This window comes from Sturnira hondurensis, unplaced genomic scaffold (assembly GCF_014824575.4).
Source record: "Sturnira hondurensis isolate 20B ecotype Veracruz unplaced genomic scaffold, ASM1482457v3 Scaffold0006413, whole genome shotgun sequence".
NCBI lineage: Eukaryota > Metazoa > Chordata > Mammalia > Chiroptera > Phyllostomidae > Sturnira > Sturnira hondurensis.
This window is the reverse complement of record NW_028079044.1, coordinates 58,717,372-58,742,741: the sequence shown is the minus strand read 5'-3', so window position 1 is coordinate 58,742,741 and position 25,370 is coordinate 58,717,372. Positions and strand designations below refer to the sequence as shown.

The window sequence follows — 25,370 nt, the reverse complement described above, 5'->3', positions numbered from 1 at the left end:
ACAGGGCCAGGGCTCCGAGCTATGGGTGGCCACAGCCCTGCTCTTCACCAGCCTGACAGACACCCGTGGGGAGGAGGTGACACATGAGCTAAGCTCTGAAACACAGATGCTCTGCAAGGGCAAAGATGTGTGACCAGGGTCTAGAGATGGGGGCAGTGGGGTGGGGGCACTGAACCATCCACCACAGGGGGACACATGACTCTAGAGCAGGAACACCTCTGTCCCCTTCCAGAGAAGTGTGTTCACTCTCAGCAGAAGGAGGCTCCCAGAGCCTGGCTTGCAGGGCCCAGGCCGAGGGCGGCCCCTCATTCCTGCCTCTTGGGGTGACAGCTGCCCAGACCTCAGTGTAGAAGGGGCGGCACCCAGGGCCCAGGCTGCTCCATCACCATGACCACACCGCAAGCCTCAGCTACACGGCTGTCCTAAGATCAGCACCCACCCAAGAAGAAACAAACACGAGATGAAAATAGGTGCCCGCCCGGGGCCCCTCCCACCGGGAAAGTGACGAAGGCCTGACCTCAGGCCCGAGAAAAAACCCGCAGGTTAAGACCGGGGAGCCTCAGACCCGATTCAGAAGAGACACGGTTCCTTCAGCTCGGCGGGAGACGACGTTCAAGACCCCACCAGAGAAGCTCTCGCTGTAGTGACGTGGAGGCAGAGAGCAGGGCTGTGTGCCTGGCTGCCTCCGGGTTCCCCTTCCTCCTCCACAAAGCAGCACGGGGCACCCGGCGGCCTCTAAGGGCTCCCCCAGAGGGACAGCCATGGACACTAAGGCTCTGTTCCCCAGTCTCATGGAGGGGGAAAGACAGCAAAGCCTGGCTTCTGACAAGGCTCCCGGCAAGTGCAGAGCTGGGTCCCTGCTCCGCCTGCCACTCTCCCTCATCCACAGCCTTTGCTCTAGCAGGGGGCCAGCTTGACCCCTTACTCCCCCCTTCTCACCCCCTAACTCACCCCCTCTCCTCACTTCCTTCCAAACCACCTCGAATTAATGCTTCCCCAGCTGTGAATGGCAGCTCACTTGGCACCTCCTCCAGGAAGCCCTCCCTGAACAGACCAAACTCAATGATGCTGCTGCCGTGGGTGGTGGTAAGGTGCCCTGAGTGAGCTGCTAGCTATGCCCACTCTCCACACAGCACCTCCCCCGATCCTCTCCCCTACCCTCAGAGCAGAACTCGCACCTCCAGATGAGGGAGCATTTCGCCATATGTCTTCCCCAAGACCCCTCACAAGTAAGAGAAAGAGTTGGGTTTTGGATTCGTGTTTATCTGATGTTGTTCACACGATACCATGTCACCCTCTCCTTCTGCCGAATTCTACATCCCTTCTGATGGGTAGCTCACAATAAGACAGGTCTCCCGTCTCACGAAAGGTTCTCGAGGCTTCTTGGTTTGACCCATTACCCAGCACCGGGGCCTGGGAACAGCCCTGCAGACTCAGGAGGCACCTGCTGGCCCGGCCGGACTCTCTGTGCAAGCCACACCAATTGCAGGAGGCTCCCATGTCCGCCCCTCAAAGCCTTGACCCAGAGAAGGGCAGGACCCCAGGACAGGCAACACTACCTAGTGCCGAGGGCCGCGTGACAGCCAACAGCTTGCTCTTCACCAGTTGCTGGTACTTCGGGGAGTCTTTGCCGTTGAAGACAGTTGGGCCCATGGCTGCGGCGAGGGGGGGGTGACCAGAGGCTGGTCCTGCGCACAAAGAACAAGACAGAGCAGGTCAGCTCACAGCACGACGATTCCGCCCAACTGAGAAAACACACGGAACATACACACACGCACACATACTCCTGCAGTGAGCACTCCTTGGCCGGGGACGGACCAGAGGAACAGGAGTGGCCCATGGGGCCCCATGAATTCAGACTGCCCCGGAAACTGTTTCTGCTTCCTTCTACCTGCTCCTTCACCCTCCAGGGCCAGGTTTGTACCAGACACACCGGGGACAGTGGTTGGGTTTGCCGTCGCTGAGGCCCGGGCCGCTCACGGGGGCTGGGACTCTCCAGGTCTGAGAATAATTCTGGGGGCAGCCACAGGTCCTGGTCTCTGGAGGCTCTCCGCACTAGCTGTGGGACCCTCCTCAACATGCCCCTCCTCCAACTTCCTCACCCATAAAGTGGGGGTCACAGCAGAGCCACTGCGAGGATGACCGAGTCGGCAGAAGTCAGGTCCCTGGAAAAGTGCCTGGCAGGCGGCAAGCACTGAGTAAGCATCTGCTCTTACCCGAGTCTCACAGCGGCCCTGCAGACGAGGCAGGGGAGGTTTCCTCCAGCCTCACAGAGGAGGGAGCAGAGGCCGCTCGAAGACTTGAAAGGACCTGCCCTAAGCCGCCCAGCGAGGGGCGGCAGCGCCGGGGCTCACACCCCAGTATTCGGATGCCAAAGCAGTGGCCTCTCCGGCTGCCTGGCGGCAGAGGTCCCAGGTGGCCCAGGCACAGGGAAGGCAACAGCAGGTACTGCACGGTGGGAAGGGAGGTGTGGCACCCAAGGGGGAGCCTGTTTCAGCCCAGGGCAACCTCTTCATCACGGGTGGGATGAGCCAGGTGGGGCTTGGCTCCTCTCAGGGTCCAACGTCAGACCCTCTGGGCAAGAGGAACGGAAACCACCAGCCCCCCGAGTCCCGCAAAGGCTGCTGCCTAATGTGGTCGCCTCTCCCATGTTTAAGGCTTCAGCCAGAAACACCTGCTGTCAAATCTGGGCTCTGCCCACCCATGAGGTCCCAGGCCAGCCCTGGTGGCCCCGACTTCCCAGTGACTATGCGGGGGTCACAGAAGCCTGCTCACAAGGGCTCATTAGGGTTGGACAGGACACTCACAGAACTGGGGCACACGGCGCATGGGACGAAGTGCATGTCCAGTCTCACTGCCCCTCCCAGGAGTCCAGTTCCAATGCCAACTTAGTGCCCGTCACACTGCAAACCCTATGCTGCAGATTGGGGCTGCTGAGAGATCCCACCAGCCCACCAACAAGGTGACCACGTGCCAGAGCAAAGAGGCATGCAGAGCACCTTTCCAAATCAAAAACAAAGCACCCTGTGTTGAAAACTCTCCCAAGTTCAAGATGAAACGCACGGGTGCTCCAGAAAGAGAACACGAAGCATGCCCCCATCTCTCTGGAAGCGTCCGTCACCCAGCAGCCATGCCGGCGGCATGCAGGGCCACAGGTTCTGCTCCTCTGGGGCTGCACCATTGCCTCACCTGCAGGCTGCGCCCCTGTGGGGATGCTGGGGCTCGTTCCAGGAGCGGGCTCCCGGGAGAAGGCAGCCAGGGGCCCGGAGCTGTCCAGCAGTGGGATGAGGGAGCTGGAGCACGGGCCGGCGGTGGTCTGCCGGCCTCTGAACTCTACGGACAAGACAGGGTCATGAACACCAGGTCACGGCTGCCCCCACCAGCTAGAGATGAGGTCCGAGCCTGGGGTTTGCCCTGCAGGAGAGCCAGGTACTCAGACACCTGTGCTCCAAGGGCAGGGATCCATCCGAGGGACACACTGACTGTCAGGACAATAGTGAGCATTTGGGGAAAAGAGAAAAACAGATGATACAAATGCATCATCCAATCACTGCCCATCACTCAAAGGTACAGCCCATACCTTCCTCCAGCCCACAGGTTGCCCTCGGCCCCAGGGACGTACCTCGCCTGCAAGGTGCCTGACCACAGCAGGTGATGAAAACCCTTCACTGGTCCCCCAGGGGAAGATCTGCTGCCTCCCCGGGACCCAGAAAAGGACTGGCACATACTAGCAGCTCACGGAACATCAGTGTTTACTGACCGATGTAAGAAAAGGAAGAGGGATGATAGGAATGGTGGGGGAGGAGGCTGGCCCAGAGCCAGCCCCTCCTGAAGCCCCTGTTCTGCTCATGGGAGCTGGCTGGGAGATTCCAAGGGGCCAGAAGTGAGCCAACATGGACAAGTGAGGGACCAAAGGCTGGCCCTCCCAGTCGCCTCACTGAGAGTCCTTCTAGAACATGACCCTCCACACCGATTCCGTGGGGACATCTCAGAGAGCAGCCGAGGCTGCTCTGAAATCCACCCCCTACCTCTCCCCCCACCGACAGCTCACTGCAGCCAAGCGCCCCTGCCCCACACAGGGGAGACAGAGAGGGAGGCATGGGGCCCAGGGACTTCTTCTAGGGACACTGGGGAGCTGTTCTTTCTGTTCGGGGACTGGGCGACATTATTTAAGCCACGTTTCTCTAAATTGGGGTTTTGCAACCTTGCACATGGACATTTTAGAGTGGGTAATTCTTTGGGGGAGGGTGGAATGTCCTGTGAGCTGCAGGATGTTGGGCAGCAGCTCTGGCCCCCCCTTCTCAGAGGCCAGGAACACCCTTTAGCCGTGACAATCAAAAGTGTCTCCACACAATGGCAAATGTTCCCTGGGGGACAAAGTCACCCACTGGAGAACCTTGCAACCACTGGCCACAGGGGGGCACGGCGTGGTGCAGCCCTCTGTCAACCCTTAAACGGCCCAGGCAAGTAGGCTGACGCTATAAACTGAATACCTGTCATTCAAAGTGGCATTTTAATCCCACACACTGACCCCTCGCCTGCCTTCGTGCCCGCTACCAAGCCGTCTCTCCGCAAAGTCCTGCTGACGGGCACCTTGGCCCACCCAGGGGACACCCCACCACCCACCTGCCCCGCAGAGCCAAACCACTCACCTGAGCCCTTCCAGCAAATGAGAGGCCCTTTGGTAAGAGCCCCCTGGGCGTTGCGGACCAGGTAATACTTCAAGTGCTTTTGCTTCTTGGGCTGAGTGGTCAGCTTAAGATTTATGTGATTGGAGAATTCCGTGAAGTAGCAGAAGCCTTTCTTTCCACAGCCAACACAATTCCCGGAGAATCCTGTAGGAGAAACAGACCATGACCATCCCCGGCTTACCTCTAAAATCCTCTTCCGATAACACACGGTTCATCAAACTGACCACTCACACCCTCCACCACAGCCAGAGAATCCGCAGGGAGCAATGTGGCCTTGACTCAAACAGGAGGAGGCTCCACCACAGCCAGAGAATCCGCAGGGAGCAATGTGGCCTTGACTCAAACAGGAGGAGGACCAAGAAGACTTGACCATGGACATGGGCCCGGGCAAGCTCGGAAGAGTGAACTCGCTTGGGTGCATACCCAAAAGCCTATGAGAGCAAACTTCCCAGGACGAGAACAGTCCTTCAGCTGTCTGCCCTGACCAAGCACCTGCAGGAACCGCATGCCCCCACGCCCTCCGCGCTGGCCAGTTACAGGACCTCAGCATTTGCTCACTGATGCCAACACACTAGGAGACCCCATGAGAGTGCAGACTCTCACCCTGGAGTCGAGAAATTCGATTCACCAAACCGCTGAAGGGAAACGAAGAATGCTCCACAGTGCACGGCAGGCAGCGGGGAGGGGGTTTGGGGGCTCCGAGGCTGGGGGAGTGGAGACGCTGGGCTCCAAGGTGCCTGTCACGGGGTCGGCGTCCTGCTACAGGAGGCCAGAATGGGACTTTCTGGGAGGTGACAGGCTGCCATCAGCTGCAAGGCTCTGAGAAGGTTGTCTATGCAGTGGCGATGGTAAATCTACCCCCCAGGAACTATCAAAAGCCAGAGAAGAGGCTTGAGAAGACCTTCGGCCCTTCACACCCATCGGAATGGTACTCACCAGAACCAGGGGTGACTACGGAGAACTGCGAGGATCGGCTTTGCTACCTGACTATCACATGACCCTGCCTGAAGAAGCCCTTGCCCGGCCCCAGGTACAGCTGGTTTCAACTGTCCCAGGCCCTTGGGAGGGGCATCCTGAGGCTGAGACTCGTTTATTTTATCACATTCTCAGGCTGGCAAGTTCACCAAGGTCCTTTGGACCGAGGCCTTGAGGACTGCGCGGCTCTGCTCACACCTGGTAAACTGAGCCTGTGTCCAAAGCAGCGTCTGCTGGCGACAGTTCAGGACACCTCCACAGAGAGATGAGACACCTACGCTATGGAAACCTGTGGGCTCTCCAATCTGCTGTATTTTAAGCAAATCTCATATTCCCTGAAAGACCTTAGAAATAAGGGTCAATCTCCTGGTCTCAATGTAAGACAAGTCCGGGCTAGTTCAGTCTTCCAGAACCCTGCTCCCTCTGCAGCCGAGCACGCAGGAAAGGCCCCGAGAAACGTCCCGCGGGGCACTCTGTGTCTGCGGGTGTTCTAAAAGGACAGGAAGGGGACCAATGGGCACAGAGAAGCCGTGATGTCCTTGCCCATTCACTGCATCCAGACAGGCCTCTCAGTCAATCAGGGCAGCAAAACGTTCTTTTGGGAAACCTGAGAACCAGAGGGGCCAGGCAACAGTCTGAAGTAGATACGGGAAGTGTGGCATGAGGATGAGGTCTAGACCCACAGCGTGGCATTCAAGGCTGTCCCCAAGCCCCCCAACCCTCATCTCCAGCTTTATTCCTGGTCCTCATTCAGCCACAGGCAGCAAACACAGGCCCTTGGGTCAAATCGGCCCTTCACCTTGTTTTATGTGGCCCAGCACCTTGTCTCTACCCGGCAGCAGTGCCGAGCTCCTTCCCCCTAGTTAAGGAGTAGTTACATTTGTACAGTCTTAATCGGCCCTTTGAAGGCAACCTCGAGGCTGATGTGGCCCCCGGTGAACATGAGTTTGACTCCCCTGTTAAATAGGCCTAATTCCAAAGGGCTCCCTCTGCTGACTTCCGCCACGCTCCTGCCTCCGGGCACACATACACTCTCCCTCACTTACACCACATCTGCACGCACTCCACCCATCACTCAGTGCTCGGCCCAAACGCCCACACCTCTGAAGATTTCCTGGCCCCAAAGGGCTGGGCTCCCTGTTCCCCGGGCCCCTGCAGCCTCTTTGCACTGTTCAGAGGGCCTTGCAGCTTCTTCCTTAGAGTTGTAGTGATTGCAGTTTGTGTCTTTCCCCCATAACTTTCCCTTGCGTCCCAAGTGCTGGGACCGTGGTGTGATTGCGTGGAGGTGCACTGCTCTGTGTACATAGGTGCCCACACTCAGACTAAACCTTGGCAGGGGCAGAGTGTCAGTAAACAACAGTAGGGGAGGAAGGAGACAGGAAACAAGGTAAGTGTAAGAGTGAGCACTGGGACATTTCTGGTACACATTGAAGTAGTCGTCTAACATTCTTATTGGTCCCTTTGCCTCCAACACGGGAACCTTGAGATAAACAGCTCAACAGCCATCTAAGGCCCCGACAAGACTCCCAAGCTCCCTGGAAGGGATTCTGAGCCCAAGTGTTGGAAAGATGGATGAACTACAAACAGCTGAAAGAAACGCTGAGGGGGACCTGCCGAGGCCGGCACTGCCCTCCCTGTCCAGTGGGCAGGCCCTTGCACCATGGGGACTGTGGGGCCACTGCAGAAGCCAGGGTGGGAACTGCAGACCATACGAGTTCCTCTGTGTGGTTCCGAAAAGCGAGCGGAAACCTGGCTCTCCCTGGTGTGGTAGGTATTTAGGGAGCCAGCGAGCAAACCGCCCTTCCGTGCTGGCTCTCACTTTCTGGTAAGAAGAATCCGCTGCTCTTCAGAGATGACCCTGGGCCGGGGAGGACCGACCAAGAAGACCACAGTGCGGCTTACCAACCGGCCCAGGGGACTGCAAAGTGCTTGAAACCACCCCAGCTGAACATATGAGATCATCCTAATCTTTCGAGAAATTGTCTGAAAGGGAGGAAGAATGTAGTAAGTCATTCTCTTTGCAAGACCCGCTGAGGATGCGGACGTCTATAATGGTCTCCTCAGGAGTCAGGCCCAGAAAGCATGCCACTGGGCCCGGACCCTCCAGCTCCCACCAGGCGCAAATATCAAGACTCGAGAGAAATCGTTCTGCCCACCAACTGTCCCACGGGAAATGCCCCATAAAAACGCCTCGCTCCTGACCCCACACACAGGCACCACACGATCTTCCCGGGGGTCCGGCTGTGTTTAAGTCGCTGTGGGTGGCGTTGTTGAACCGGCACATCTTGAACTCGTGCCAGTGTGCGTGGGCCACCAAACCAGGCTCTCCCTTCTGTTGGGAAGCAAGTTCCTGTCCTCCCACCCACTTCACTGTAGCAGAGCATGCACACACAGGTGGGACCCGGGTTCAAATCCCAGCTCCCGACTTCTGTGACTTTGGGCAGGTTAAGTAGCATCTTGGAGCTCTGTGTTTCTCATCTGTAAACAAGATAGTGGCGAACATTTACTGCACACTGACCCGCTGCCAGGCACTGAGCCCAGTGCTTTACATGATAAATGTTCTTCTCCTTTAAACCTCCGGGAGCCCTATACAACAATTCATAGGCTCTGAAGTTTACAGATGACGGCATCAGGCACAGAGAGAGAGCAGCTCACCCATAGGGGGCGTGGGGGTTGAGACTGAACTATTCTGCCACGGCATGTCCTCACGAAAATCCATCTTGAAGGAGCATGAGGAAGGCAAAGTGCCCACCATGTGCCCAGCACGTAGTAGGTGCTCATCAGATGCCATTGCTTCTTCCTCTCCCTCGGGCAGGCACAGCTGTATTACAGAGTAGAGCTAGGGCGGGGCGGCCAGGAGACTGAAGTCTGACCCCACCTAGGCCCTCACCGTGCTGCGACGGGGGGGAAGTGACTCCATTCCACCTCTCCAGGTTCCAGTTTCCCAACCATAACAGGGCAGGTGAGGGCTAAATGAACCCTGGGTTTCCTTTCAGAACCAAAGTTATATGTTCCTCTCTGATGCATCCACAGTGGCTTCCTTTAGACGCGGCGAGCAGTGGCCTCTGAGCCCACAGCTAAGGGCGGGCTGCAGGCGGCCCCCCCCCCCCTCGGGAACAACACAGGGGGCTTGGTGGCTCGGCACTCGGAGGTTCCAACGGTCAGGAACTACCTGGAATCCTGCGGCAGGCTCATCCCTGGTTGCCCTGCCTCAGTTTCTCTTCCAATAAAAATCGATTATTCGTGTGACCTCCCAGAGATCTTCCTAAAATGCAAACTAAAACATGGGAACTGCTTTACTTGAATACTTCCAATGTCTCTTTAAACATAAACTGTGAAGGGAAACCAGGAAGGAAGGACACGTGAATGCAGAGAGACTTAATAAGACACTTCAGAGGCCTAGTGACCCAGTGCTTTGGGAGAGTCTCGTTTTGATCTTACAGAACCAGCTGTAAGAAAGAAATCCGTAACACGAAGTTTGGACACACTGGAGACGAAGGACTTAACGCTGCATTTTTTAGGTCTGGGGGTGTCACTGGGATAACAACGAAAAGCCCTCACGTCTAAGATACATACTGAGTCATTTACAGATGAAACGACATGATGTCCAGGACTTGCCTCAAAATAGTTTGGAAGGTGGGGAGGAAGGGTTACAGGGAAACAGGGCAGCCACGCGTTGCCGGCCGTTAAAGACGGCAGACAGACACGTCAGGCTGCCAGCCCTTCTGTCCGACCCTGCAGTTTGAAAACAGCTCCCCGGAGGCTGTGGCCTTTTCCGAGCGGGACCCTACTGGCCCCATTCTGCAGCCTCTGCAGTGGCCACAGAAGTTCTCACCACCACCCGCTGATCAGGCTGGGCTCCTACAAGCACAAGGTCCCTCTATCTGGCCTGCCCTTTGTCCTCTGGGGCACGAGCACCAGGGCCACATCCAGGGCCTGCCATTGACTAGCTGGGTGACCCTGAGCAAGTTGGTTAACCTCTCTGGGCCTTTGCTTCTTCATCTATAAAGGCTAGATAATAATGGGCCCACCTCAGCGGGCTCTTTCACCTCAGCATGGTTTTGGGCACGTGATAAGTCTCCATAAAGTAGCTGCTGGCCACGTTCTTCTCCAATGGGCGATGTTTCCCTCCTTTGACCTGGGCCCAGCTGGAAGCCCACCTGCACTGAGCTGGCTTTCCTTCCCAACGCGGGCACTGTGTGCCCTCCACGGTCCCTGCTGGCGCTTCAGGCGTTGGGCTACAGCGCGCTGCAGGGATCCGCAAGAGCTGGGTTTCCATGGTCGCCTGGCGCGGACCCGAGGCTCCCTGCGCCTGTGTTCTCCCCGCAGACGCCAAGCTCCCCGGGAAGGGCCAGCCTGCCCTGGCTCTGGGGCCCCGGCCGAACTTAAGGCCTCTACCTTCAGTGTGGGGCTATACATTCCAAAAATGCTTAACTATGTGCCTCCTGAATGAACAAAAAATTTGCTTACTCCCATCTAAAACATTCTGTTTGTATATTTTCTCCTTCTACATCTCAGTCATCAGCCAATCGAGATAAATTACCATGAAGAAACAAACAAACGGAAACACACACCTGGATTTTAAACTCTCAGTTTTCTCCAACCAAATCCCTCAGTTGATGCAAAGTGGCTAAAACAAGACCCCTCATTCTCAGTTACGGGCGGGGGCGGGGGAGGTAGCCATTGCTTCCCCCAAGATTATCCTCGGCGTTCAGTTTATGTAGGTCACGAGAAAGCACTGAGCCCAGGCCCCAGAGGGCTGCGGGGCCACCCCGTCCTGTGCAGACATCAGAGCTAATTGCAGGAAGCCTAAACAGAGTTAAGTGTGCAAGCTGAGAGCATAAAGCTATTTTAAGAGAAGAAAGCGCGGGTTATTACCAACCAGCCCTTATTACCCACCTCGGATGGCTTTTTGGCGAGCAATTAACAGAGACACCACTTCCTCTGTACTCCGCCTGGGGGGCAACAGCGGCTCCGGCAACGGCTGGTGAATGAGCTGAAGGAGTCTTGTCTCCGCATTCCAAGACACGGAACCGCCCCGATTTACTGCCCTCGGGATCCCTTTACAGCCACCAAGTGGGGGAATCCAGGCACACCCCGGCCTCCGCCTCATCAAACACCAGCCAAGCCGCCAGGCGGTCTTCCCAACACAGGGAGGCCTCAGGAGCAAATTAAACCTGAGATGCAGTCCAGGGCTCTGGGATGTTTCTTGTTTTTCAGAACTAGTTACAATGAGCCTATGAATCTGCCCCAAATAGAGAGGTGGCTTCAACATTTTCTCTCCCGGGCTGTTGTCCCCAAGTCGTGTCTGTCCCTCCAGGCAGCATGCATCTGCCTTGTCTCAGAGTTTACAAGTGCCTGTGCCCCCCCCACCCCCCATGGCAGGAATACTTCCTTCCTCTGGGTCAAACCTCACTCTCTCCCCTCCCCACCCTTCGGTCCTGTGCACAGTAGCTGGGACACAAAACGTGCTCAGTGAATCCCCACCAACACGTTCTTACCTGCCCAGCACAAAGCTGGAAGTCTCAGTGTTGTACCCATGGAAAGCACAGAAGAAGTGGGGAGGGGAGTTAACCGAGACATTTTTCCCATAAACCCTCACAACCAAACTGGCTTCTAGAGTGAAGGTTGTCCCCAAGGCCACTGCTGAAATAGATCACCACCAACCCTTCGGCTCCCAGGGAACACTATTGGGGGAGTGTGCTGAGCGAGCACAGGGTCTGGTATACAGCACAGGCTCAGCAGGTGTCAGAACAGAAGGAGCCAGGCTTGGTAAGCTTGGCCTTGACTCTGCATTGACACTGGGGTCTCTGCAAGCTAGTGGTCGTTTGAAAGGTCAAAGCCACAGTTTCCCTCAGGCTGACCTTGACCAGGACACGGGACCATGAAGTATAGTAGTTAATGAAAGCATAGAATGTGGAGCCAGGAAGAGCTGAGTTTGAATCCTGACCTTGTTCCTTTCCTCATGTCCCCTTGGACCAGTTCACTGACAGGTCCAAGCCTACCTATAAAACCAGGATAAGAATGACGCCTCTCGAGAGGTGGGGGGAAACCAAGGAGAGCGTGGACAAGGGGTGCTGGGGATACATGTGTTTTGGAGGCGGGAACACACATTCAGCCTCATCTCCTTCCACCTCATGTCTGATTGCTCCCGGGAGGGTTTAGGCCAGGATTTAGATCTCATTTCTGACCCAGGTAAGCACAGGGGGAAGGCTTGGTGAATACAGGTACCAAAAAATGAACACTCATCGATGGACTTCCTACAGGAAGGTAGTCAGGTTTTAAAATAAATCTCATTTCTATGCCATTTGTCAAGGAAATAGCCTCCTGAAAGACATAAACAGGAAGAGGCCCCAAAGGTGGCCTCCCTTGTCCCCACCCACTGGGCAGACGAAGCCCTGACTCAGGGGAAGGAGGAGCTTACCAAGAAGAGCATTGTGCCCACTGTCATCCGGCAAGAACCTCTTGTCAACGGCACACACCAGGAGGTGGTCCGGCAGGCCGGGGGCCTTGGCCCCCACCAGCAGGAAGCCTGCGGGGACGTCGATGGGCTCATTGGAGATGGAGACGAGGCGCAGGTCCTTCCCCGCCTGGCAGAAGCCTAGGAGGAACGAACGGGGCTCACACACGCTGCCGAGGGCCTTCCAGAACCAGGTCCCCACGGACAAAGGGGTGAGGAGGCACGGGCATTAACGACGGTGGGCCCCGTGTTGGCGTGGCTACCGGTGTCCCCACGTACTGGCTGTACAAAAACTCAACACACGGTGCAATCAAACATCTAGACAAGACAAATCTGCAAGAAATCGCGAGTGATTACATGTTTTTACGCCCTGCAGTGTACATGTGTGAGGACACGAGAGTAGCGGGAGAGAGGGGTGCAGACCTGGTGACCCTGGCTGCCTCTGGGGAGGGGCATGGACGGCCAGGACACAGAGGAGACTCACAGCACAGAGAGACCGTCACTCTCTTCCCTTTGCACCTTCTGTCCGGAAGGGCTTTTAAATACAGGGGTGGGCAGAGTAGGTTAAGGGTTGTAATACAAATAAATAATATGAGAATAAACTATTTCACATACTCACGACTGTAAACCTACTTACACTTCCTGTTTAAAAAACAAGTGTCCAAAATTATTTGAAAAGGTCCCAGCTCCCCCCAACCCTCTTACAGTCTCCTGGCCAATTCCTGCTTATTCTTCAAAACCCAGCTAAAGGACCACCTCCTCCAGGAAGCCCTCCCCCAGCTGTGGTAGGAACCTTTCCCGTGTGTACCCCTGCTTGCCCTGCCCACCCTACTAGCACTTTCTACCGCCTGAGTGAAGCGTCTGCTTGCCCATGGGGCTCCGTCGATGTGGGAGCTCCTGTACCTGTTATTTCTGTATTTCCATAGCCGGGGCTCAGTTATTTTAATTAATTAACTGACTACCCTAAATCACTAACTAGTGACACCTGTTGACTGGTCTGGTGACAGGACAGATGAGCTCAGAGGTGGTCTGGCCAGTGAGCGGCAGAGCCAGGAGTCTGTCCAGTGTCCCTGAGCGACAAGCACAAGGCCAAATTGCTAGACCAAGCCATCATCCCACCCGGCATCTCCGAGCCTCAGATCCTCGACATCAATGCGGGGTTAACATTGCTGATTTTACAGGGTTCCCGGGACAACATATATCTGCTTTCCCAACAGTGAAATACCAACAGATGTGAAAGCTTATTCCTACCAATTGGTTCTGAGTCACACATTCACACGGTGCGACCACACCTGAGGTGTGAAAATATCCTTTAGTTTTCAGATGACTCAGGTAGAAAGATGAACTTGGGCTCCAAATCCACTCATAAAGCTGAGCCTGCCTAGAGAGCGGCTGAGGGGCTGTGAGCCTGACTGTGACCCCACAGTGTCAGTGCAGCCGATGCTGCAGGTAAGGGAGGTTGCCCCGGCCACTGCTGGTGGGGGCCATGGACAGTGGGGGCCATGGGCAGAGGGGACGCTCACAGCTCACAGCTGCAGATGCTGGGCAGCGGGCCCCGCCTGGAGGGCGGCGGGCTTACCGTCCATGGTGCAGCATCCTTCAGGCGGCGGGTGCATCTGGTAGGGGTTTGGGGGACAGCTGGGCTCCAGCCCCCCTTCCCCCTCTTCTTCCTCTTCCTCATTGTCGATGCGGCTACTGCCTAGACGGGGGCAGGGGGTGTGGAGAAGAGGGGGGAAGGCAAAGGTAAGTACTCAGCAAATCCCAGCCATTGAGTAATGAATCAGTCCTCACCCCAGGCCGTCGGTCGGGCACTCCCACCATCTATACTAGAGGGAAAGTCGAGGCTCACTCAGGTGCATGGCTTATCCAGGGTCACAGACTGAGGCTCTGAGCCTGGTCTCATGGCTCCGAATTCAGGGTCATGTCCCTTCCCATCCACCAGAGTTGCACATGTCTGCACACACACTGGGGTCAGTCTGTATGCATCGGGCTGGCCAAAAAGTCCATTTGTTTTTTTTCTGTAAGATAGCTCTAGTATGCTTAGCTGTCTTTAGCTTCATTTGAAATGACTTAGTTAGATTGTGTTGTGACAGCTGTCATATTGGTGCATGTGCATTTTTTTAAAAAGTTCTCAAAATGGATGGATTTTTGTGCAGCCATTTTAATACTGAAGATGGAAGAAAATACGCAACATTTTCAGTGTATTATACTTTATCATTTCAAGAAAGGTAAAAACGCAACTGAAATGCAAAAAAAGACTTGTACAGCGTTTGGACAAGGTGCCGTGACTGATGGAATGTGTCAAAAGTGGTTTGCAAACTTTCTTGGTACTTTTGACATTTTGGCCAAACAATTCTCTGCGGCGGAGCTGTCCTATGCACTGGAAGATGTTCAGCAGCACCCCTGGCCTCTCCCCACTCGAAGCCAATATAGCAGGAGACAGTTGACACACTCAAAATATCCAAACCAATAAAGTTATTGGTGACAATGAATAATGTGTCTTTTATTGTACAGAAAAAAACAAAACAGACTTTTTGGACAACCCTGTAACTGGTTGGAAAGGAAGGCGCGTGAAACCCACACACGCCAGGCACTCCAAGAACGTCTGCGTGGCAGGTGCAGTGGTGGTAAAAGGGACACGGAGGCTCAGAGGCCCCTGATTGGCCCACGGCTGTCCAATGAAGAGCAAAGGAGCACAGGGGGCGTGCTCCCAGGTGTGTCTGATGCCCAAGCTCCTGTTCCGACCACCAGTTGCACGCTCAGCCTTTACTTACACACATACGTGGTGCAACTATGTGTTACGATTCACCCCCAGGGAAGAAGGCTAGTATTAGCCTGAGAAATACAAATACACCCAATTTGTCACACCCACACACAAGAAGCCTTTTCAGCACAGAACAAGGCAAGTTGTGAACTCAGGAAACTTTAAGTGACACAGTGTTTTAGGAGTCATGCCCAGCGTGGAACTGGCCAGGAGAGCCAGAAATTAACCACGGGAACCCCACCGGTCTCGGCAGACTCGAAGCTCCTGGGGAGGGGACCCACCTTACTCCTCTCTGTCGTCCAGGCGCCCATCAAAATGCTGCCTCCTGAAGCAGCACTCAGCCCACACCTGCCAGGCTGACCCGAGCAGCACGGTGACACCTCATTTACCCAGTGTCACTAGAGAAAGGGGGCGCTCCAGTCAATGACTTTTCAGGTCTGTTGAAGGATAGCCTTTCCAACTTCTTTTAACAGACATTTTGGTTTAAAAAAATCTCTTTCCACTTGTCTCAAATATCACTTAATAAAGAGCACAGAGATTTCTCCATGAAACAGGGCCACCCTGAACACCCTTGGATACACTAGGCTAGGAGACAGCAGTCTCTTCTTTGTTGCTCCGTGCCCTCTTGGAGTGCTGGCCTCCTGGCGGCCACCTGTCCGCTCCCCTCTGCCTTGGCCCTCGCACCCTCTGCCCACCCAGGGGTTATGTGGTTCTAGGTGGATGATGAAATCGTGTGCAGTGGAAAGAAATGGGACTGGGGGTCAGGGGACTCCAGTTATAGGACCTGGGTCTGCCACCGTCTGTGTGGCTGTGGGGACGTTCCTGAACCTCTCTGTGCATGAAGCCTGCCTCTGTAAAACTAGGTCACTGGCACTGGGACCCCTACATGGAGAACTTGGGCCTGGAGAAGCCTCCAGGTGCAATTGCATCAGCACAGGTGCCGGCATGGGAACCTCACAGTGGCCACCATTTTAAAGGTGCATGAGGGGCAAGAGGCAGAAGAAACTGGCCATTCTGAGCCAGCTCAGACCCATGACCTTGGGAAGGCCACAGCAGGAGTGATGCAAGAATCCTGGTGTCTGGGTCCTGGGCATTGGGGGCACGGGGGGCGGGAAGGGGGTGCGTCGGGAAGAGTGTAAAGGATTACCCAGGGGGCACCCAGGGGGTGGGAGGTAACTGCAGAGCCTTCTGGAGATGCTCCCTTCCGGCCCCTCCCTGCAGGCCAGGGGGCTTTCTGCAGAAGGTACAGTCACACCCAGGCCCCGAGTGCCAGCCACAGAGCACAGCTCACCATGGGCACTGTGGCGTGGGCAGCACAGATGGCTCTTCTGCAAAACCCAGACATGCAGCCAGTGTTCCAGGCTCAGAGGGATGGCAAAGACACAAGGAGCAGAGAGAAAGGGGGAGGGACAGTCTCGGCAGCACCGAGGGCACATGCAGGAGTGCCGGCGTGTTACTCTGCTAAGCTGAGAAGAACAGGAATGCAGACTCTCAGAAGGCATGAAAGAGGAGGGTCTTAAGCCTCGGAAAGTCAAAGAAAGCTCAAAATCCAGTCTCTAAGAAAGCAGGGTTAAAGGTCAAAGGTCTATGGGAGACATTCCAGGGCCTGGGAAGGGATGAGTGAGTCAGCCCAAGACAGCCCGAGGGAGCTCCCCAACCCGGAGGGAGGAAACCAGACCGATGACTGAGGTCTCCAGGGAGCAGGGGGCTCTCGATCTCGAATGGCACTGGACAGAAGCAGCGACACGGGGACCTGAGGACCACCTAAGACAGCAGGGGTCCAGAGGCTCTGCGGCAGCACTTGGTTCTGGGGTTTGGGGCATGAGGTGGTGAGACCCCTGATTCGTGAACAAAGGAACCAGGGCCTTGCTGAGTCGCCCCCACAAGTACAGAGTCTGTTATGGAGTGAGGACTGTTGAGTGCAGCGGTGCCCTGGTCAGAAGGGCCACCCGGAAGGTTATTGTCTGAGCAAGGACCGATGAGACAGGAGACCCTGGTACGAGGACAGGCAGACACAACAAGACCTCCGACCTGCGCAAGCCATCGGCAGCAGGGTGTCGGCTGCAGACGCCAGCCAGAGGCTGGAGCAGAGCACTAGGTTTGCGGCGGCATGTAGCAAACCAAAACGAGGCTGCCCCTGCCCACCAAGCTCCCCCTGCTAGAAAAACGAAACCTCAAGAGGCTGTCCTCACGCTGTCTGCAGACAAATGGGAAAAGCACACAGAGGGCCACTCTGGTTTTCATGCCAACAGGAGGGGCAGGACAGGGGGCTGATAGCCGGCACAGCCCCCACCCAGGGCACACATGGGGCAAATGCCTCAAAACTGTCCCTGGAGAGTGTCACTGGCCCAGTGCTCCACCAGCAGATGGGGGCACCCCGAGATGCAGCCTTCCAGGTAGAGGCCATACAGGGGTGTCTGTGGAGATCTCAGACAGACAGAGCAACCCTCCAACACTGCTCCCTGATCTCCACAGGTGAGCATCCTTCAACCTTCGTGCAAATTAGTGTTCCCTCTTCCCAAATCACGGATTCAATCACTCTAGCTGGTGCAGGTGAAGTACTTCGTAGCTTTTAGGTTGCTGCGCAAATGCATTGTTATTTATCACTGCTGTTATCACGAATTCATCATGAGCAACCGAGACGTTCAGAGCTGTAAGAAGTTAAGGGTGACTACCCTATACGTACGTCCCAAGTCTTTCTGCTGTAAAATATTCTCCCCTTGTTTCTCGTCTCCCCACGAAGTCCCGGTAATGTTTCCTGTGCCCGAAACTGTTGTTACTTTCAATGCGAAGACGAGGGAACTCTTGGTTTCACTAATTTGTGCTTCTAGTCCCTTAGTCGCTGCTGTCTGCCAGGTGAATTCAGTAAGGACGTGTCAGAGCGCGACACAGGAAGTCCTCTCTGCAAGGGCGAGGAACTCCCGTGTCACACAAGCAGGTCCCTGCCTTGTTTTCCCTGATAGGCAGCCCCCCATCTGCTCACCCCGACCCCGACACATGCACACAGGTTCACACGCACACTGACCCCCCACACACACACACACGATGTGACCACCCCATGACCACCACAGGGCCTGGCAGACTGAACGCTGTCATGTTAGTTAACTCACGTTCATTTTAAACCACAGCCCTGTGTTGCTTCAATAGCTAAGTGAAGTCTACAAGTAACTGGGAGTGAAGGGAAAAAACCAACACAAAGAACTCTCATCATAGGAACAGGTCCTGCACCGTGGGCTGCTGTGGGGCCACTTTCGCCATGACCATGCCCGGCTATAGACCTGCAAACCAGGGAAGACTGAAAAATAGCACCATTTCATTCTCTGGATAATTAGGTCAAGCCTAAAGGTGTCCCCAGGCCTGAAGATAATTTATTTAACCCTGGCACACGTGAAATTCATAACGGTTTGTTCTCAGTTTTTAAAACTTTCCAGAGGCTTCTAGTACCTGCTGTGGCGAGAGAAACTACCCAGACCGTGCTGCAAAGATGGCCTTGAATGACAGCACCAGAGAAAGCGAGCCGCTGAGGGCTAAAAGCCTGTTACAATTTCTCGCTTGTCCAAGTGAAAACATCAAAGCTTCTAATAAGTCACAACCCATTCAGAACAGTCCAACATGGCCCTCATCCTTCCTCCTGTCAGCCCTGTGAATAATTTTCATTCTTTGCAACCTTATGGCTGAAACTTACTTTAATTTTAGCCAAGTATGAATTTAGTATGTCTTTCCCTAACAATTCTGTTCTGCCCGACTCGGCATTTTTTCCACAGGGCAGAAGAGGAAAGAGTTTCAAGTCCCGAGGCCGACACGGAGGGCACGCCACGGAAGAGACACAGACGTGCCGCATACCTTCGAGGGCGGAAAGCTGCTGCTCGGCCTCCAGGTAGAGCTGGGAGAAGACGGGCCGGGGCACCAGGCTGTTGGAGCGCAGCGAGGCCTCGATGGAGTTGTGCAGGACTTCCTCGAACCGCGTCGTCTTCAGCTGGCCGGCGTAGGAGTTTCCCATCTTCACAAGGCACGGCGGAGTCCTCTGTTCAAAATGGCATTTCAGCTTCAGTTAAAAAGACTGACCCGTGCGCAAAGCCCAGAGGCAGAAAGCGAACCCCTGCTCGACAGAGAAGAGGCGCGGGGGGGTCTCAGCCACTGCCAGCCAGCGCTGGTCAATCACAGGAAGTTATATAAGTCACAGCTCTAACTTCACCCTCAGATGGCAGCCTCCGACACCTCTTAGAATATGTCACCAGGAATCAGTTGTCTCCGGGTCCTCCCCAGCTTTTCCCCGAGTTGTGACCCTGCCCCGAGAGACCCCAGACCAATGAGGCTTTCTCGTCCCCGACTCACGGAATAGCCCTGCCCCACGTCATGTGTGTGACAGCGGCTGTCAGCCCGGTGATCCATGACAACTGGCCCCCAGGTTTTAGGGCTCCTCAGCCTCCCCTTGTTGCTCAGGAAGTAGGCTACAGGTTCCCCATCATTGTCTTTGCTGCTGAAAAGCCAATTATTAACATTCTTCCTTTAAAATGGATTTTGGTTTATTATGCTCTCAGACATGTGACGCAGAATTGTATCGGGAAATTACAAAAGAGGGTGGAAAGCAAAGAAAATCACAGATGTTTCCATTCCCCGAGATAAAGCACTGTGACCCTTTTTTTTGGGGGGGGGTTAGTGACTTGGTTCAGACATAGTCACTAACTGTGACACTTGGTTTATACACCATACCACTCCCCCACTGCAAGTGCCCATCTCCGTTCTCAGCGCTGTGACATCTTCACGTGACCAGTTTTAGAACCTTTCACAGCCCCGAAAGGAAACCCCACACCTTGTGCCTGTCCCTCCCAACTCCCCCTCCCCCAAGCCTCCAGCCCTGGCGTCTGCTAATTCACTTTCCGTCTCCGTAGATTTGCCTACTCTGGAAAGTTCACATTAAATGGAGTCACACGGTATATTTTTAAAATATACTATCAATATGAGAAAAGAGATGTGTAAACCCTCTTCAAGGGAGGGAAGGAGCTAAATTATTCAAATGTCCTAGGTGAAATAGACAATATTTGTGTATTTCTTGTCTACTATACTTTTGACTTTCTTTTTTTCTTTTTACATTTTTTAATCCTCGCCTGAAGATTGTTTTTATTATTGATTGGAGAGAGAGAGAAAAACATCGATGTGAGAGAGAAACATCGATCAGCTGCCTCCCACGTGCACCCTGATCGGGGATCAAACCCGCAACCTTCTGATGTGCAGACTGATGCTCCAGCCAACTGAGCCAGCAGGCCAGGGCTACACTGTTGATTTTCCAAGTAGCATTTGACTTAAGACACAGCCCAAGAAGCCGACTCCAACGTGCTCACAGGACAGCAGCTTCCTGGTTCACTCAGGGGTGCGCTGGCCACACCGGTGCGGGGGCCGGCTTCACCAGCCGGGCACGGTCTCGCACTGGGACACGGGGTGCATGTGAGAAATGCCCCTGGTCCTTGTTCTGTCGGAGGCAGAGCCACCTCAAGACAGGACCACTGGTGCCCTTTGGGAGCTCCGGATCCCTCTGGAAGGTAAAGAGGGCTGGTGTCACCGCACTGATTTTCTGTCTCTGTTATAAGGAAACCTTTCCTCTTCCAACTTAAAGTGAACAGAGACCCTCAGACACTTCCTGCCAGTGGCAGGGCCTCCTGAGCCCGGCCGGGTCAGCCTCGGCGAAAACTGAGCTGTTGGGAGCACGGCTTCAGGGATTGGCCCCAACAGAAAGAAAGCGCTCCTGAATGAGACGGGGCAGCTGCAGGGGCCGCCTAACAGCCCCAGCAGCACAGACCCCAGGGCCCCCTCACCTGCCTGTCTTCCTGACCTGCTGCCTACTTCAGTACATGAATGAAGGCTTACTGGCCATGTCTGGGGATGCTTGCATTATTTTTGACTCAGGGTGGACTATTTAAAGGCACCACCAACTAATAAGATCAGAAATGTCCCCTATTTCTGTAGGTTCCTGTCTAAGGAGTTTAACACACACAGAAAGCTTGACACCCGGCCCATTTGACTCTGAGCCCCTGCAGAGTCACACCCAAAGGTTGATTGGGACATCCAGGCCCTAGGTTCCCAAGGTCCTGTTCAGCTCGCCTGACAGCTGATTGGCACCTGGAGCCCGGGGGACTCCACCCATCAAAGCAGATCAAAGCCTCACGTGGATGGAGCCTTACAGAGGCAAAAAATGCAAAAAATACAAACAACGTTCATTGGTCGGCTTCTCTGCAAAGTACTGGGCAGGCTCCCTCACTGGACACGCATGGCAGCCAGGAGAGGATATTACGAAGCCCATTATAAAGATGACAAGTTCAAGTCCTGGAGATGATAAGTAACCTGAAGGAACTCTTTCAGAAAGATAAGAGATACAGCCGGGGGTGGGGGTGGGAGGAGATGGGGGGAGAGAGGGGACAAACAAAAGAAGAGCAGTGCAGGAAGTGTTTGCCAACGAAGTGGAGCATTTTATTTTACAACCCTGAGCAAGCACCAAAGCTCCTGTGTTTGTATGCAAACGACTAAGAGAAAATGCATCTTCTCCCTGTCAAATGCTGATCTGAAATCACACGGAGTAAATACTGCAATGGGGATCGGGAGTGCTGAGGATCCTGGGAAGCTGCGTGGCCCTTTCGGTCAGTCCCCGCTGGACCGCAGTCACTGGACCAGCAGTGTGGACTGTACAGACAAGACACCAGCCAGGTGTGGAGGGGGTGTGGGGGCCACAAGGCAGAGCAGGCTGAAGTGGAGGCACAGAACCCTGCACCTGTCTGATGGGGAGCCATAGGTCTAGCTCAAGGTCAAACACAGAAGCCTAAACCCTCCCAACGCCTCACAGAGCAAAAGGCCTCCGTCCTGGGCGGCCCTGGCACTCTCTCTCCTGGGTGGCCCTGACGCCGTCTCTGTGCCAGACCCCTCTGCACTTGCACGGGCACTTGGTCTGGGAACTGCAGGCGTCTTCCACACCCGACCCCTCAGGGGGAAGACAAGGGACAGGTGTGGCTATCGGAGGTGGTCCGCTCGGTTGAAAGGAGGGGCACAGGTTCTGCCAGAGCAGAGCATGGGGGTGAATTATTGATAGATTGATGAAAACTCAAGTAAACAAAACAATCAACAATGAATACTGCAGGGAAAATACGGGGTTGTATAGGAATTAAAGATTTCGTTAGAGGACATGGCCAGTCCGTGGGGAATGCCAAGTCAGCCGGGGTTTGCGGCCACTGTTCTGGAAAGGAAGGCGCGGTGTGCGGGTGAGGCTGCGTTCTGGGGCAGGAAGAGGTGTACAAAAGCTAAATCCACCCATTCCACAGGAAGAATTAAGAGATGAGCCAGGACTCAGTAAGGAATTGCAGCCCTAGTTATTATTTGTAAATAATGAGGTAAATTCCAGAAGAGAAAACAACTAGAGTTAAAAGCTGGTTGCCTCTAGGGAGCAGAAGTGGGGTGGAAACAGGTTAGGAGACAGATGTGTTTCATCTTAAAGCTTAGAATAGAATAGAATAGAATAGACCCCTTAGAACATGCATATTTAAATGTATTAAAAGCTGAAGGTTACATTTAAAAATAAATGAAACGCAGGCATAAAAATGAACGGCGGACAAACCGAATCTCAAGAGCAGGGCAGCTGAAGGTCACGGTGAACCACCCACTCACTGAGAGCAAAGGAGGGCCACCCTGCTGAGCACTAGCTAATTTAATCCTAGCAACAGTCCTGTCTGGTGTTATTTCTGTCCCTGTTTCTATCCCTATTCTACAGATGAAGACACTGAGGCTCGGAGAGGCCTTTCTAATGACACACAGCTAGGGCCTGGCCTGCGATTGAAAGCCCATCTCCAGAGAATCTCTTCTATGAAAAGTAGCGTGAAGAAGCTTAAATTGGCAGACACCCTCCGTTGGAGGGCCATAAATCTGTACTTCCACCCCGTTCTCGTGGACAAGACATGGCCCATTTCGCAGGAAGCCATGGCATGCCTCTGAACTTCCAAGGGACAGCGCCAGGAAGCTGGCCTCTGAGACTAAGCAGGCGCTCCGAGGCGCCACCAGACCTCCTCCTGGACCCAGTGTTCTCGTTGTTGTCGCCCTGGGAGCCCATAAAACCCTGCAATTATCATGGGAGTTTCTGCCTGCTCTCACAGAGCCCCACCACGGGTACACACAGCAGCCTCTATCCGGTGAGTGCGACAACGAAGATATCGCATGTCTGTCCTATCTACTTTATCTACTTTATCGGGTTGTGCTTCATAATGTAAAGACATGTGTCATATACAGTAGTCCCCATATACAGTTTATTAATCAAGAAGCATACATAGAGAGAGAGAAGACTCGAGTTTGAATTCAAAAATGAGAAAAATATTGGCTTACTTATCGCCTATGTGCCAACCGCTCAGGTGACAGAAGAGTTACCCTCCTTTGGCAGGTAAACAGACTTCAGCGTAAGAACAGCCGCCGTCTTCCCATCTCTGTTACTTCCTTTAGCATCATAAAGCCTGAGAACACTCTATGTAATAATCAAAATAACCGCCACCAGTAATTAGAGCCACCTGTGCAGACGCTGCTCTTGGGTTACATCTGCAACGGTATCTCATCCTCGTCACAGCTCCAGGACACACACACGTGGCTCTCATTTCACACCGGAGGAAACGGAGGGGTTGAGTGACTCGCCTGGGGTCACACACTCCTGGGCACAATTTCGGAACGCCCCATGAAGTCGCTGCTCCTGGGACCACTCTTTGCTTTCGGTGAAGCTGCCGACTTCCGAAAAGGGAGCGTTTTTCCAAGTTGTTGTTTTAATGTTGTCCCCGGGCGCGGCCAAGCTCGAACTTTTGGTTAGAAACTGGGTGGTCTTAGATTCTTCCTTAACAGCACTTTCCCTAAAAGGGAGGGGGCTGTCCTGACAAGCAAACGAAGCCTCAGTGCATGAAAAGCCCATTTAAAAAGACATTTTCAGGCAGACAAAGAAACCAAGAGCATTCTAAGAATGTCGCCTGAAGACCCATCTGCCAGAGAGGGAGGAGAGTGAGCAGGCAAAATAAACAGGCAGGGCCCAGCGGGGCTGGCCTGGTCCGTGTGGCCTCTCCGCCAGCCCCGGCGGGCCCTTCCCCGGAGATTAAAGCGGAAGACTCCAGACTCCAGCCCATTCAAAGAAAAATATGCTAGCTTCTGCCTCTCCTTAAAGTGACTCCCCCGGCTTTTTTCCCTTCTTTTTGTAAGACTAGAATATCAAAAGGTTTGCCCAAGAGGCAGAAAATCCACTTATCTTAAAAAGCCCACAGACACAGGAAACCTGCCGAGCTATGGGTCTGGCTAAAATCTGAGCCTGTGATCACTTTCCTGTCCCTTTCGTCGGTCACGCCACGAGGCCCGTCTGTCTAAACCCCAAGCCCAATCTGTCAACAGCAGCCACTGAGTTTCCGAAATGGGCAGCACACACTTCCTGGGACAGCGCCGCTCTGAGCCACGTGCCCCTCACTCTACTCCTCAGGATAAAGCAGGTGCCTCCTTCTGTGCTCACTGCCCGACCCTGCACCCGCTTCCCCAGTGCCCACAGAGGTCTCAGTGCACCTGTGGGCAGTCCCCAACATCCCGTTTCCTCCATAATCTGCGAGCCAGGTGGTAAAAAGCATGTACTTGAATAAGACCAATAGGGGCTTAATTCACGGCTATGTTTCTTTCAAGCTGTGTGGCCTCGGGCAAGTTACCTAACCTCTCTGTGCTTCCACTGCCTCCCTTGTAAACCAAGGCTCAGAAGGACCACCTCCCAGACCTGTAGTGAGGGCTAAAGGGACAAACACACAGAGGGTGGCTGAAGTATAGCAGATCTTAATAAATTCTAGTTTCCTCTCTAAAATTGCAATTAATTTGCTCATGATTCTAATTTTGAGATGCTAGCCAGAGAACACGACTTAATTTGAGTCGTTGTGCTCCAGTGGAAATTATTAAACTCCTGGCTTCCATTAGGAGTGGGCCAGAAAGCATTTGGCTACTGCCTGCCCCAGGTGTCCCCTGAACTCACCTCCTGTTCCGCTCCAGGCCAGAGGTGCCTGCCTATGAACATCAGGGTACAAGACAAGGCCTTTTGGTCACTCCTCAGGGACACCCTGCTGCTGCATGGGCCTGCTGGTGCCAACTGCTCCTTCTGCTTGTCCTCAAGGAAAATTCCTTGCTCCTGCTTCTTCCCCCGACCCTGCCTCGCCTGGCACTTCGCTGGCACCTCCCTGGGCCCTGAGCTATTCCCCCTGAGGCCACAGGGAGCATCTGCGTCTCCCACCTCCTCGGGGGCTTGAACTGCTAGATGCAGTGACCAAGCCCACTCATGTCTCCTTCCCCATGGGGCACAGGACGGTGTCTCATAGAAAGCGGATGTGGCAAGGGATGGCTGGAGACTCTAATGACCCCCGACTGCCTGAGATTCTGCCACCTGGGCCACCCCTGGCAGGAAGCAAAAACACCACTGGGGGCCTTCAGAGTCTCAGGTCCAAGGTCA

The 25,370-nt window shown here is 54.4% G+C and overlaps 1 protein-coding gene across 1 annotated transcript in view; it reads right to left on the bottom strand.

The window, feature by feature from the left end:
• The window catches only part of GREB1 (growth regulating estrogen receptor binding 1), a 56,766-nt gene extending 37,853 nt beyond the window's left edge, over positions 1-18,913 (bottom strand). Inside the window, exons 1-6 of the mRNA XM_037048729.1 lie at positions 18,734-18,913; positions 13,706-13,825; positions 12,091-12,267; positions 4,653-4,835; positions 3,190-3,333; positions 1,560-1,688 (exon numbers count right to left, since the gene is read on the bottom strand). Coding sequence (XP_036904624.1) covers positions 1,560-1,688; positions 3,190-3,333; positions 4,653-4,835; positions 12,091-12,267; positions 13,706-13,825; positions 18,734-18,890 — 910 coding nt within the window. The 5' untranslated portion in view covers positions 18,891-18,913. The remainder of the gene's footprint in view (positions 1-1,559; positions 1,689-3,189; positions 3,334-4,652; positions 4,836-12,090; positions 12,268-13,705; positions 13,826-18,733) is intronic.
• Between the last annotated feature and the right edge of the window lie 6,457 nt (positions 18,914-25,370).